Source organism: Macaca nemestrina, chromosome 7, assembly GCF_043159975.1.
Source record: "Macaca nemestrina isolate mMacNem1 chromosome 7, mMacNem.hap1, whole genome shotgun sequence".
NCBI classification, from domain to species: Eukaryota; Metazoa; Chordata; class Mammalia; order Primates; family Cercopithecidae; genus Macaca; species Macaca nemestrina.
Genome location: NC_092131.1, coordinates 83979695 through 83994160, shown reverse-complemented (window position 1 = coordinate 83994160; position 14466 = coordinate 83979695). Strand labels below are relative to the sequence as shown.

The 14466-nt window shown below is 48.7% G+C and overlaps 2 protein-coding genes across 9 annotated transcripts; one reads left to right on the top strand and one right to left on the bottom strand.

Moving 5' to 3' along the window:
* Positions 1–61: 61 nt before the first annotated feature.
* LOC105477857 (guanosine monophosphate reductase 2) lies at positions 62–6978 on the top strand. 8 transcript variants are annotated; one of them, XM_011734700.3, is made up of 10 exons: positions 62–234; positions 666–787; positions 926–1045; positions 3194–3277; positions 3424–3597; positions 4520–4601; positions 4692–4798; positions 5274–5316; positions 5989–6148; positions 6330–6978. In XM_011734700.3, exons 2-10 carry the CDS (start codon positions 701–703, stop codon positions 6517–6519), a joined length of 1047 nt encoding a protein of 348 aa, XP_011733002.2. In that variant the 5' UTR covers positions 62–234; positions 666–700; the 3' UTR covers positions 6520–6978. The 8 variants fall into 8 exon arrangements, with proteins under 8 accessions (XP_011733002.2, XP_011733000.2, XP_011733001.2 ...); XM_011734698.3 differs by having other exon boundaries at positions 62–293; XM_011734699.2 differs by lacking the exon at positions 62–234 and adding an exon at positions 306–423.
* A 399-nt stretch (positions 6979–7377) lies between these two features.
* Positions 7378–10433, bottom strand: LOC105477865 (TERF1 interacting nuclear factor 2). Its single transcript, XM_011734719.2, has 9 exons — positions 9892–10433; positions 9645–9749; positions 9430–9531; positions 8944–9051; positions 8760–8856; positions 8159–8615; positions 8002–8069; positions 7803–7894; positions 7378–7669 (listed from the first exon to the last, which is right to left on the bottom strand). The coding sequence occupies exons 1-9, from the start codon at positions 10081–10083 to the stop codon at positions 7535–7537; spliced, it is 1356 nt and encodes a 451-aa protein (XP_011733021.1). The 5' UTR covers positions 10084–10433; the 3' UTR covers positions 7378–7534.
* Between the last annotated feature and the right edge of the window lie 4033 nt (positions 10434–14466).

The following is a 14466-nucleotide window of genomic DNA, read 5'->3' as shown; positions in this document are numbered from 1 at the left end:
CAGAACGAACTACAACTCCCATCGTGCCAGCGGGCGGTCCCGCCCGTTTTCCCCTGGGGATTGTAGTCTAACCGCCCCCCCACGCTTGGATCCAACAGCAACCTCAGTGCGTGAACTCTGTTACCCAGAAGGCCTCGCCCGGCCGCCACCGAAGCTGGAATTCGTCGGCTAGTAGTTCTCGCCGGCTACTAGAGGAACCTGGCGTGGCCCAGAAGGCTCAGCGGGATTGCAGAGGTTAGTTGCTAAGCAAGGTGGTCTTTCGTCAACTGCCTCCTGGACCAAGGCAACAGGAAGTGAGTACCCCTATTCCGGAAACTAGTTATGAACCCTCCCCGCCCCCCGTCGCCAACACTCCTTCGTCCCGCTAGGTCAGCCTCTTGCCCCATTGCTCTTTGCCGGGGTGGAAGAAGGAAGTGTAGCGGGGTAAGGAATGCACCGTCAGGGTCTCTCACAACCCCTTCCCAGCTCTTCTCCTCAACAAACAGTACCTGGGATGGAGCCCTAGGGTAAATCGCAGCCACGGGATGGGTCGAGGCGACAGGCCTCAGGGACCACACTTCGGCCTTTGCCCGACCTTCCACAGCTTAAGCGAGGAGAGCCCGCCAGCCGTAACAGGGCGTTAAAGCCCAGGGGAAGATTGCTCCTAATGACTTCCTGCCTTCCAGCCCTCAGATTCATCGCTACCCCAAGGCTAAGCGCCATGCCTCATATTGACAACGATGTGAAACTAGACTTCAAGGATGTCCTTTTGAGGCCGAAACGCAGTACCCTCAAGTCTCGAAGTGAGGTGAGCAAGCTTCTCTACATGCTGTTTCTTGACCCCACGCTCCCGATGGGCCACAACCAAGAAAGATGCCTGTCCTTGTCCTAATATGGTACGTTTTGTGGATTAATGAAATGCTCAATTTCCTGTTCATATCTGTAGGTGGATCTCACAAGATCCTTTTCATTTCGGAACTCAAAGCAGACATACACTGGGGTTCCCATCATTGCTGCCAATATGGATACTGTGGGCACCTTTGAGATGGCCAAGGTTCTCTGTAAGGTAGGGCTTTCCTCATGCCCCATCCCTATTGGTGTCCAGTTAGCCCAGCTGACTGCAGAGGTGTTTGCATCCCCACGCCCATGCCCAGTCAGCTCTCTGGCAGTTAGCAGTCAGGATGCTCTGATTTACGGTTTTTTCCACTACTAAAGTCCCTTTTTCCGATAAGTTCAAAAGGCTCTCTGAATTAGTGTGATTCAAAGCTAAGTTTTGCTCCCACATTTCTGATATATGAACAGAATTTTCCCTTTTGTCCTGTCTAGCAGTTTGTACACCTTGCCAACTTTTCCCACCACCCAGGTCACCCCCTCCCAGTCACATGCATCCCTTCAGTTACACTATTGTCCACATTGAGCTTTCACTGTTTTCGTCCAGAAACTACAGTTTAAGCATTCAAAAATCCCAACTAGAAGATCCTAGTAGAAGCAGCTTATTAATTTTCTTTAATAAGAACAATTCATTAATAAAATAATACTTCTGCCATTCTTTTTTTTTTTTTTAATCTTCCTCTTCTTTAAGTCCTAGGTTCCTGGGAGTTTCTGGGATGTGCCCCAAATGGGATGTGTTTTTCTTATATACAAGTTGTTCACTTTGAAATGGAAGATGCTGCTCCTATCAGTACTATTACCTGCCTCTATACTTGTTGCGAGAAGGTAGAGAGTTACCTGGGCACTCTGAGAACATGCACTCTGCTGGTTGATCCATGTAGCCCTGGTTGATGAATTCTGCTACTGTTTGTGGCTCCATTAGTCTTAAGGACCTCATATCCTTTTTTCTATTTTTGATTGCTATGTCTTTGTGGAATGTCTTGTCATTTCTTTGAGGTTGATAGTTATACAGTTTTGTTTTTACTTTATTTGTATTGCCATTCAGTAACTGCTTAGGAATCTTGCTGTTGCCCACTGTCCATCTGCCCTGACCAGTAGAATTCAGAAATGGTGACTCTGACTGCAGAGTTAACAGACATGCTGTAATACATGAACCTTTTTGGGGACTGTCTTGATGCTTTATGTGGAGCCTGGCTTTTAGTATTGCTGATGAGAGGTAAAGAAATCAGGTTTTAGAGATAAGAGCCAAGTCTCACTGTAATAAAAAGGTTGGATGCAAGCAAACATCTTTTTTTAAGCTTGGTATGTAATCTGATGTGCTCATCATGCCACACTGTGCTAGTATATCTCCAACGTCTGCTGACTTCCTATCCTATAGTGACTTTTCTTTGCTTATCAGTATGTTGATGATAGAATGTTTGTTGAGAAAGCAGAATTCGATACCAGCTTTAGCTAGACAGTGTTGATCTCTGAGTACGTATGTAGAGCACTTGCTTGTTGCTAGCTAATACATGACTTCCTTGGGTTTCTTGTCAGTTGCAAGATTTGTGCTGTTTCAGCCAACTGCCGTCTCTTGTCTGTTTGCATGTAGACACGTAAAACACAAACACCAGCATTCACAATGGCCTTTGAATGCCTGTCTCAAAGTATTGGGATATTGTTTGCAATTTGTTGAGCTAGAGAATATGAGCTTGATGAGTCATTATATTTTTGAACTTTATTAAAATGGACTGAATGAAACAGATTTTTTAGCTTGATCCATGTCTCCAACTAGGAAATTTGTCCTTTTTTCCACTAGAGATGGAGACAGGATAGGGTAGCCCTTTATCAGCTCTTATCAACCTTAAGCCATTACCTTTGGTGAACATCCAGACCTACTGAATTACTGCTGGTAAATGAACAAGAACATAACCAAAAATAGTTCAGTACTAGGTTACCTTAGGAGGAGGGGCTGAGTCAGTGCAGAGAAACACAGGTTTCATCCAGCCTCTTCATGGTTCTTTCATGTCTGCCATCTGTCCCACTGCACCAGCAGCTTGTCAGCTTTTAAGTCGGAAGCAGTGAATGTGCTGGCAGATGAAATCCAACCCAGATCACTCAGTACTTGGGTGGGAAATCTGACAAGTACTAGCTTATGGTAAAAAGCCTTACTGGTATTTGTAGGGAGAAGACAGGTTGAACTCAAATCCCAGCTCAATCTGACTTCTTCGACTTGTTTCCTCCCCAACTTCAATCATGTCCTCCCTCAGATAGAATAGGTCTGTTTCTAGAAAAAAAGACCTTAAAGTTTTCTCCCTTTGATGCTTCTTTGTCTTCTCCCCAGTTCTCTCTCTTCACTGCTGTCCATAAGCACTACAGCCTTGAAGAGTGGCAAGAGTTTGCTGGCCAGAATCCTGATTGTCTTGAGGTAACACTGGGCATACCCTGCGCCCTTCCTTATCCCAGTTTTTTAGCAATTGTATTTTGTCTTTCTGGGGACCAACCCTCACCACTGAGCCACTGGCTGCCCACCAGATCATCTCTGATATGCCAATGGCTCTGTTTGTCCCACAGCATCTGGCTGCCAGCTCAGGCACAGGCGCTTCTGACTTTGAGCAGCTGGAACAGATCCTGGAAGCTATTCCCCAGGTGAAGTATATATGCCTGGATGTGGCAAATGGCTACTCCGAACACTTTGTTGAATTTGTAAAAGATGTACGGAAGCGCTTCCCCCAGCACACCATCATGGTATGTTTCTATTATAGTCGGTACCTTTTTGTCTTTTCACTTTCCTGCCACTCCATTTTGCTACATCAGTCCATTTCTCCTCTGCTGCATGATGGTATTCCTAGTCCATTTAATCATGATACTGGATGATTATCCATAGTTCTAAGCTGAAAATGTCTATTTGGTCAGTGTAGTATGTCTGACCCTTGGTTCATAGTCTTTGTAAATCTCATGTCCCTGATGTCACTCACCAAACCGTGATGGAACATCTGTGCACTGTACATACCTGTGATACATAGACATCTGCCCACTGAAATGGACACATACTACAATCACATAAAAGGGGTCAAAGGAAAAATGATTTTTTTTTTTTACAAGCTTGTAAGAGTGGCCCTCATTTTCTCCACAGCATTGAGGGGTGTGTCTACTGACCATCAAAAGCCAATACAACTGGTCAAATGGGTCTTTAGCCTTCCCTGAAGCCAGACAGGTTCTATGACAGAATGGCTTAAGGACAGTATATGTTTGGGTCTCTTGAGGAAGGGGAGCTAAATCTACTGTAAATCAGATGTGAGCCTGGTCCAATAGTTCCCTTTGCCTCACTGAATGCTCCTCCATGCCACTTCATGTGTCCCTGTTGATCATAGCACCTTGTTGCCTTAGAAAAGTGCATCATGGACCTCGGCTTTACCCTAGGTTCAATGGTGACATTGGCCACTCACCCCCTACCTTGGCTTGGTGTTGGGGGAATGGGTATGGGTAGGGAGCAGGGTTCTCTGAAGTGGCTAGTGTAAAAGCCCTCAGAGGGCCCAGTAGAGGGGACCTAGGTATCCTTTCTTTGTAATAATGTTGGAAAGTCACAGTCCACACATACTGTATGTGACAATACATGACCTCCTGTTTCTGGCCTTAAGGATGCTGTATTTCAATTGCTTTGTCTCAGGCAGGGAATGTGGTAACAGGAGAGATGGTAGAAGAGCTAATCCTTTCTGGGGCTGACATCATCAAAGTGGGAATTGGGCCAGGTAAGCTGGTTCACTGGGGCCACTGGCTACCCCTTCAGTGGCAAACACCTGTGGAGCACGTCATTCTCAACCTCGTCATGTTCTTCCTAGGCTCTGTGTGTACTACTCGGAAGAAAACTGGAGTGGGGTATCCACAGCTCAGTGCAGTAATGGAGTGTGCAGATGCTGCTCATGGCCTCAAAGGCCACATCATTTCAGTAAGGCTCAAGGGCAGGGTAGGGTATGAGCTGGGTTTCTGCAGGGTATGGAGGTGGCAGAGATGGATTAGAATTCCTGGGTTTGGCTAGGCACGGTGGCTCACGCCTGTAATCCCAGCACTTTGGGAGGCTGAGACAGGCGGATCATGAGGTCAGGAGATAAGAGACCATACTGCCTAACATGGTGAAACCCCGTCTCTACTAAAAATACAAAAAAATTAGCCGAGCGTGTTGGCAGGCGCCTGTACTCCCAGCTACTCGGGAGGCTAAGGCAGAAGAATGGCATGAACCTGGGAGGCGGACCTTGCAGCGAGCTGAGATCGTGCAACTGCACTCCAGCCTGGGCGACGGAGCGAGACTCCACGTCAAAAAAAAAAAGAATTCCCGGGTTCTTGTTGGCTTTGAGTTGGGCTGTTGGGACATCGCTGAGGGCTTGGGAAATCCATGTTGTGTTCATAGTGCTCTTACTTTGCAGGATGGAGGTTGCAGCTGTCCTGGGGATGTGGCCAAGGCTTTTGGTAAGAAGCTTGAGGGCACAGAAAGATGATTCTGTACAAGAGGATGAGTCACCTCTGAGGGTCTGAGAGAGGCTCAGGAAGTCATTCAGATTATTTCATAATATGAATTAGTGACTCTGAAGTCTATGGTATCACCTGGGGCAGCCAGCAGGGGACATCTGAGATTCCAAGTGTGGGCCAGGGCCATCTGACCATCTCCTAGATTGCTGCACAGTGCAGACTCCTGAGCCCCAGCCATACCTAAAAATATTAGGTGCTGAGGAATGGGACAGCACATCTGCATTTTTCATTTTGCACAGCTTCCCAGGAGACCATTGCTCCCATTAAAGTTGGGGATCTTTGCTCTTGGGACACATGAAATGAGTCTTACTTAGCTGGGCACAGTAAAATGAAATGACCAGACGATGGTAAAAACAGCAAAAGGAGAAAGCGAAAGCCAGGCAGGGACTCTCCAGAGGCTCTTTTTTAAATCTTGGGGAAATCATACCCACTGAGGAATAGAGGCCAGAGCAGATCAGACCTGCATGGATTGTGGGTCAGCTAGGGAAGCAGAAAGAGGGAGATGCTGGGATCATTGTCAGGACTGAGAATATGGTGTGAGTTGCTTTTGAGGGTGGCCATATGAACACCTTGGCCAGATTAATCTCTTTCCCCTCTCCATGATGGTGGCAGGGGCAGGAGCTGACTTCGTGATGCTAGGTGGCATGCTGGCTGGACATAGTGAGTCAGGTGGTGAGCTCATCGAGAGGGACGGCAAGAAGTACAAGCTCTTCTATGGAATGAGTTCTGAAATGGCCATGAAGAAGTATGCTGGGGGCGTGGCTGAGTACAGGTATGTGTGGAGGCCCAGGAGCTTAGTAATAGTATGGAGGCAGAACTCATGGCTGCTGAGAGGGGGATGGTACAGTTCTAAGGAGAAGCATGGTGAACCAGGGCTCAATGCTAGGGTCTAGGGAAAAGTCCCTGGACTTAAGGAATCCAGGAGGAGATAATAAAGTTTTTCCTACTTTAAGAGCCTCAGAGGGAAAGACAGTGGAAGTTCCTTTTAAAGGAGATGTGGAACATACCATCCGAGACATCCTAGGAGGGATCCGCTCTACGTGTACCTATGTGGGAGCAGCTAAGCTCAAAGAGTTGAGCAGAAGAACTACCTTCATCCGAGTCACCCAGCAGGTGAATCCAATCTTCAGTGAGATGCGCTAGACCTGGGCAGTTCTACCCTCCCAAGGCACAAGTACTCTACCATGGGGCATCCCAAGTGGGCTCCTCACCCATCCCAGCTACTGCAGCTCTGTATTACTTTGTCATTTCCTGTTGTCTCACTCCTGAGGGCTCCTGCAGTAACTCTGTACTTCTCTGTCTGCACACACAAAATGCCCAAGACACTCACTGGGGAGGAAGCAAGGAAGAAAACAGTCTGAGAAAATGACGCAAGATAATCAAATGGGAATCTGGGGACCCAACATCCTGAAGATTATTAAAAGGAAAAGATGCTGATTGGTACATAAGTCTCTTATATGACCTTGGTCTAGAGGAGGCAGGCTTTTAGAATCATGTTTTGTTAATCTGCTTCACTAAATGGGACCTTCACATATCTAAAAAGCTCTGAAGTGTTTGTATATTTGAGATACCTCAATAAAGAGAGAGCTCATTGACTGTAAAGAGATGCTGGGGCTTTCTGTACAAGGCTAGCATCTGGATGCTGTTGCAGAGTGGGTGGTGGTAGGGTCAGCACTGACCCAGTGGGGTCAAGAACAATGAGTATTATTCCCATGAAGTATCTCCATTCTAGTGCCACCACCCCCAGATAATCTGGCAGCATGAGAATTTACAAAGTATATTCTGGCATTAGGACACATATTTCCAGAATACTAAAGGACATTTCTCTTCCAGGCTCTCAACCTTGCTAACCCTTTTAGGCACAGCTGAACAACACTTAGCAAGGGAAGTAAAAAAGGCAAAGGGATCCTTCCAGTTTGGAAGGGCCAGTTCTGTTTCTAAGGAATGGCCTATGCTGACCTTACGGAAACCTTAATTCCCCTCTTTCACATCAAGGCAGTATTTTAACAAATCCAAAGTTTAATTATTAAGCATTACAAATATTTTTAGCAGTGTAGTCAGGCAATCCAAGCCTGGACTTCCACTCCATTCCTACTAAACTACTTGCAGAGCTGAAGAGGCAGGAGACAGGCAGAGTACAAAGGGCATTTTAGTTCTATCACAGGGGTCTAGAGCTGTCTCTACAGTCATAGGAAGGAACAGGCATGGCACCATGGCCAGAAGAGGGTAGGTATTCACAGAAAGTGGGGATCAAGGTGTCAAACTTTGTCTTCTGATAGTTTTCCAGAGATTCCTGTACAGAAGGGAGCAGGGAGATCCTACCATCTGAAACCATTCCCTGAGCCCTCCGAATTCTGAAGCATGTAGATTTCTCAGTCTTGTTCTACCCATCCGCCTTCCCCAGCTTTCTGCTTCTTCCTACTCACCTTTCCTTCCCCCTGGCCATTTTCTTCCTCATCAGAGTCTAAAACCAAGTCCCCTATGGTAATGATGGAGCTGCACAGAGATGGAGGACACACTGTAGGAGGGAAACCAGAATCAAACTACTACTTCTAGATGAACACAGGCTCTTGAGAGTCTCCAGGAGAGGAGGCTGTTAATCCAATCCTGACTCAGACTACCTACCTGGCTTCCTGGCCCTAGGAGGTAATAATGATAGTCTCAGGGGGTCCATGTAGCAATCCAAGCAATTCCTGAGGTGAGAGCAAGCAGAGGATAGGATGAAGGGAAGGCAGGCAAAGAATGTGCTCCTAGTAAAGAGAAGCAACTCTGTTCCACTCACTCCTTTTGCTCTGTGGCAGGCAAGTCAACTGGGTTCTCCTTCAGAGCCCTTCCCCCCAGGGTCTGGCATGGACTCTTAGACTTCCCAGTAGAGGCTGCTCTTGTGCCCACGGCTAGGTCTGCTGTGTATATCGCATGTTCTTCCTTGCTCTCAGGCTTAGATATGACCTGGGTTGGTGAGCCCAGATTCCTAAAGGGAAACAGCATGACTGTGGGGCGCTCCTTATGGCCTCCCCTAGTGGACGCCCATTGGGACTGGACTCTTCGTCGGCCTAAAGGGGCCAGATTGAAGTGGCGGCCAGCTAGAGGTTCTGGGTGCGTCCTTGAAGATGGTCCCTGAGGAAGACATGGGCCAGGCTTGGCTTTTGGCAGAGGATTGTGGAGTGCTAGTCTTTGTTGCTGAGGAGGATTCTGTTCCATGAGCTCAGCCAGGTTCACTGAGTCAGTAACAGAGCACTCTGAAAAAGAAAATGAGGCCCCTTATAAAGAGAACAGATAGTAACAGAATAACTGCTTTCTTATGCCTGGAGCCCATGGAACCATTCCAATGGACTGCCTCAAAAGGTTTCATGCTAAACACTACACCTCCAAATTCCCAGTACCTGGAAGTGGCCACCCCATGTCCACACCATATTGTCTCCAGGCAAGAGAAGAGGTGATAGAGACTCCAGGCTGCATCCAACTCAGCACATCCTGAAGCTGTGGGCAGGGATAGAGGTATAAAGACCACAGTCCTTCATACAACCACCCCACACTCTGCTCTTACATGTTTTGCCCCAATGAAACCTGCTGTGCCTGCGGTGTAGGCAGTGCTTTCTCCAGCTGACACAAGTACTCAAAAAGCAGCTTTTCCATGGCAGCCAGAAAGGGTTCCCCATATTCTTGTTCAAGTTCCTGCAGCAGAGGAGAGTAGGAGATCAAAAGTGGGTTAGTGGCCAGGCACGGTGGCTCACGCCTGTAATCCTGGCACTTTGGGAGGCCGAGGTGGGAGGATCACTTGAGGTCAGGAGTTCGAGACCAGCCTGGCCAACATGGTGAAACCCCATTTCTACTAAAATACAAAAATTAGCTGGGCATCTATAATACCAGTTATTCAGAAGGCTGAAGCAGGAGAACCGCTTGAACCTGGGAGGCAGAGGTTGCAGGGAGCTGAGATTGTGCCACTGCACTCCAGCCTGGGCAACAAAGCAAGACTCCCTCTCAAAAAAAAAAAAAAAAAAAAAAGGTGGGTTAGAGAAAATAGTCACATAATAGCCTTCAAACCAGTCTCACCTGCAGCTTCGAGGCCAAATCCACAGGAGCCTCTGACAGCTGCTTCACCTGTTGGTAAAAAGTCTCCTGTGCCTCCAAAATCTTCCTCAGATCCTGCTTTGTCTGTTGAGGATATAGAAGACAGAGAAGTTAACACCAACATCCAGTAGACAGGAGGAGCAACTTTGCTGCACCAAGTTGAACTGGGGTCAGGGCTTGTTCCGGGGATTACTCACAGCCTTGGGATCCCGCACTATAGGTCCAGATTCTGGAAAGTGGTGATTCAGGGTTTTCAGGACTTGGGCCCAAGGCCGGCCCTGCAGGATCAGCTCCACCACCACCTGTATGGTACTGAATTCAGAATCCCCACTTCGGGGCAAGCTGACCTTTTCCAACTAGTCTCATCCCCAAGCTGTGGGCCCTTGTCAGGTGCTCGCATCCCGCCCCTTTCTTTCCCCTTCCAGGTCCTACTTGCTCCAATACCTTGGCCTTTAGGCCCATACAAAGGCGTTCGTGGTGCCGGTAGCGAACCAAGCCAGGGGCAACAGCGCGCAGAGATCGCAGAAACTCCAGTACTCGGGGAAAATGTTCCACACAGCGTCCGCGCACAACCTGCCAGCTAGCTGCGGCGGCGAAGCGTAGAGCTGCAGGACCGGCCCCCGGGGGCGTAGCCATGGTCGGCGGGCTCCGCCCTGAGGCGGTCCCTCCAGGTTCCTCACCCGGATGGGTGAGGCTTTCCGATCACTCCTAGGGGCGGGGCTTCTGGCAACACTCTGTGGCTCGGGTTTGTCGGCTCTGGGTACCTCGCGATCCGACTCGGCTCCCTTCCATAGGCCCCCAGAATTCTGGGGGAGGGGGTCTTCTGGCTCAGGCTGGAGGAGCCTGAGTGGAAAAGCTGGCCGTCCCAGTGGTACTGGGTCGCTCAGCTTTAAACGCCGCCTCTGTCTCGAGCCCGAGGGTGCCTCACTTCCGGCTCCGCTACTAGCTTCCCTTGCCCCGGAAAAGGGCGGTAAGAGGGAGCCAATGGGTGGCCACAGAGGGAACTGTGACGGTGCGTCAGAAGGCCACGCCCCAGCGGATCTGGCGCTGCCTGCTCGCTGCGCCCTGCGCCCTCTGCCGGCTGACTTGAATTGGCCGCTGAGGCTGTTGTGGCCGCTCGTCTGGGTCCTCCTAGCCTCGATTTCTTCTGCGGAGAAGCCCCGTCACTCCCCTGAGGCTCGACTTCCTAGTCTGTGAAACGAGGATCGTGCCACCGCCTCTTCCCACTGTCTTCACCCGTCGAAATTCAGTTCCTTAAATCCCAGACCCGAGCCGGCGTCTACAAAGCCTTCTCCTGCGCACGTCGCTTCCAGTAGGAATTCGACTGTTCCTTTTATAAAACGGAAGAGGGCTCCCGCCCTTAAAAAGTAAAATACAGGCCGGGCGTGGTGGCTTGTGTCTAATCCCAGCGCTTTGAGAGGCCGAGGCAAGAGGGTCACTTGAGCCCAGGAGCTCCAGACCAGCCTGGGCGACATGGTGAATGAAACCCCGTCTCTGCTAAAAATACAAAAATTAGCCAGGCGTGGTGGCAGGCCCCTGTAAATCCCAGCTACTCGGGAGGCCGAGGCCAGGAGACTGGAGGTGGCAGTGAGCCGCGACCTTGCCTCTGCATTACAGCCTGGGGGACAGAGGGACAATCCCTCTCAAAAAAAAAAAAAAAAAAAAAAAAAAAAAGGAAGAAGAAGAAATAGAATACAGGCTGTGGGGGCGGGGCACGGTGACTCACACCTGTAATCCCAACACTTTGGGAGGTCGAGACGGGAGGATCGATCCGCTTGAGCCCAGGAGTTCCAGACCAGACTGGGTCACATGGTGAGACTCTATCTCTACTGAAAATAAAAAAAACTAGCCGGGCGTAGTGGCATGTCTGTAGTCCCAGCTACTCAGGGGGCTGAGGTGGGAGGATTGTTTGAGCCAGGAAGGTTGAGACTTCAGTGACTGCACTCCAGCCTAAGTGATAGAGTGAGATGGGGTCTCTCACACACACACACACATTAAATGGTTTCTTGTTTTAGGATTCTGTTGTGCACTGAACTTGTCAGCCCCTTAATGTAATTGACTGCTCTCCTTGACTGTCTCTTTGTCATCCTTCCCGGTGCCTCTCATTTCCATCAGCAAGCACAGAACCTAACGCACAGCTTACACTCCTTAGTTGTTGGCTGGATTAGTTGCCTGCCTTGACCACTTTACAAGGATTTAGTGAAACTGCTCCGTCTTTAGCCCATGTCTTCCATTCCCAGGGATAATGATTCACACATCCTTGTCTCCGCCCCAGATGAGTCTCAGCTGATCCGCCCATTCGACTGCCTAAGAAACACCCAGTCCCAAAGTACCCCAAATTGGATATGTGTGAAATTGTAGTTATCTTCCTTTTTTCCTTTGTTTATTCCTTCTCTAATGTTCTTTCTTATGTAGATCTGAACTTCTGACATGTCGTTTTCCTTTTTTTTTTTTTTTTTTTTTTTTGAGATGGAGTCTCACTCTGTCACCCAGGCTGGAGTGCAGTGGAGCGATCTCGGCTGACTGCAAGCTCCGTCTCCCGGGTTTACGCCATTCTGCCTCAGCCTCCCGAGTAGCTGGGACTACAGGCGCCTGCCACCACGCCCGGCTTATTTTTTGTATTTTTAGTAGAGACGGGGTTTCACCGTGGTCTTGATCTCCTGACCTCGTGATCCGCCCGCCTCAGCCTCCCAAAGTGCTGGGATTACAGGCGTGAGCCACCGCGCCCGGCTTTTTAAATTTATTTATTTATTTATTTTGGAGGTGGGGAGACAGTCTTGCTCTGTTGCTCAGGCTGGAGTGCAGTTATCTTGGCTCACTGCAACCTCTGCCTCCTGGGCTCAAGTGATCCTGCTGCCTCAGCCTCCCGAGTAGCTGGGGCTACAGGCATGCACCACCATGCCTGGCTCATTTTTTTCTATTTTTTTTGGAGAGACAAGTCTACGTTGCCCAGGCTGGTCTCGAATTCCTGGACTCAAGCCATCTTCCCACCTCGGCCTCCCAAAGTGTTGGGATCACAGACATGAGCCACTGCATGCAGTCCCCAGCTAATTTTTTTAAAAATATTTTTTGGGTGCTGATGAGTTGATGAGTGCAGCACACCAACATGGCACAAGTATACATATGTAACAAACCTGCATGTTGTGCACATGTACCCTAGAACTTAAAGTATAATTTAAAAAATATATATTTTTTGGTGGGTGTGGTGGCTCATGCCTGTAATCCCAGCAATTTGGGAGGCTGAAGTGGGAGGATCACTTGAGGCCAGGAGTTTGAGACCCGCCTGGGCAACACAGTGAGACCCAGACTCTACGAAATAAAAAGAAAAATGTGTTTTGTAGAGAAGGGGTCTCTCTGTGTTGCCCAGCTTGGTCTATCTTCATTTTTTGTTTTTGGTATTTATCCTGCTTGGTATTCTCTGAGCTTCCTGGATCTGTGTTTTGTGTCTATCATTAATTTGGGGAAATTCTCAGTTATTATTGCCACATTTCTTCCGTTCCTTTGTTTTTTTCTCTGCCATTCTGATTATGTGTATGCTACACCTTCTATAATTGTCCTACAATTCTTGGATATTCTGTTTTCATTTTTTTTTTTTCTCATTGCATTTCAGCTTTGGAAATTTCTGTTGACATTTCTTCAAGCGCACCATGTTCTTTGGCCGTGTCCAGTCTATTCATGAGCCCATCACAGGCATTCTTCATTTCTGTTACAGTGGGGTTTTTTTTGTTGTTTTTTTGTTTTTTGTTTTTTTTTGAGACGGAGTCTCGCTCTGTCGCCGGGGCTGGAGCGCAGTGGCCAGATCTCAGCTCACTGCAAGCTCCGCCTCCCGGGTTTACGCCATTCTCCTGCCTCAGCCTCCTGTGTAGCTGGGACTACAGGCGCCCGCCACCTCGCCCGGCTAGTTTTTTTTTTTTTATTTTTTTAGTAGAGACGAGGTTTCACCGTGTTCGCCAGGATGGTCTCGATCTCCTGACCTCGTGATCCGCCCGTCTCGGCCTCCCAAAGTGCTGGGATTACAGGCTTGAGCCACCGCGCCCGGCCGGGTTTTTTTGTTTGTTTTTTGAGACAGTGTCTCGCTTTGTTGCTCAGGTTGGAGTGCAGTGGCTCAATATCAACTCACTGCAAACTGTGCCTCCCAAGTTCAAGTGATTCTGGTGCCTCAGCCTCCCAAGTAGGTGGGACTACAGGTCGTATGCCACCACGCCTGGCTAATTTTTGTTTTAATAGAGATGGAGTTTTGCCATGTTGCCCAGGCTGGTCTCGAATTCCTGACCTCATGTGATCCACCTGCCATGGCCTCCCCAAGTGCTAGGATTACAGGTGTGAGCCACCATGCCTGGCTGAATTATTCATTTTCAGTTGCTGTCTCTGTGTAGCTGACTTATTGGGAGTCCAAGGCAGGTGGACTGCCTGAGTCCAGGAGTTTGAGACCAACCTGGGCAAAATGGCAAGACCCCGTCTCTACAAAAAAAAATTTTTTAAACTAGCCAGGGTTAGATATACACACCTATAACCCCAGTTACTCAGGAGGCTGATGTAGGAGGATTGCCTGAGGAGGTTGAGGTTGCAGTGAGCTGTAATCCAGCCTGGTTGCAATGAACTGCACTCCAGCCTGGGCAACAGAGTGAGAATGAATGCAATGGATGTATTTCAAAATGGCTACTTTCCTCTTCCCCTCTGCCAGAATCACGGGGCGGGAGGTGGGGATGGGGTGGGGTGGGGCGGGGGGGTTCTCCAGTTTTCACTGTGGGATCCTGGTAAAACTTGTGGCCATGTGCCATGGCTCACACCTAGGATTGCTTGAGGCTAGGAGTTCAAGACCAGTCGGGGAAACTTAGTGAGACCTTGTCTCTACAAATAAAAAAAATCTAAAAGCTAGCCAGGCGACCGGACACAGTGGCTCACACCTGTAATCCCAGCACTTCGGGAGGCTGAGGTGGGTGGGTCACAAGGTCAAGAAATCACGACCATCCTGGCCAACATGGTGAAACTCCGTCTCTACTAAAAATACAAAAATTA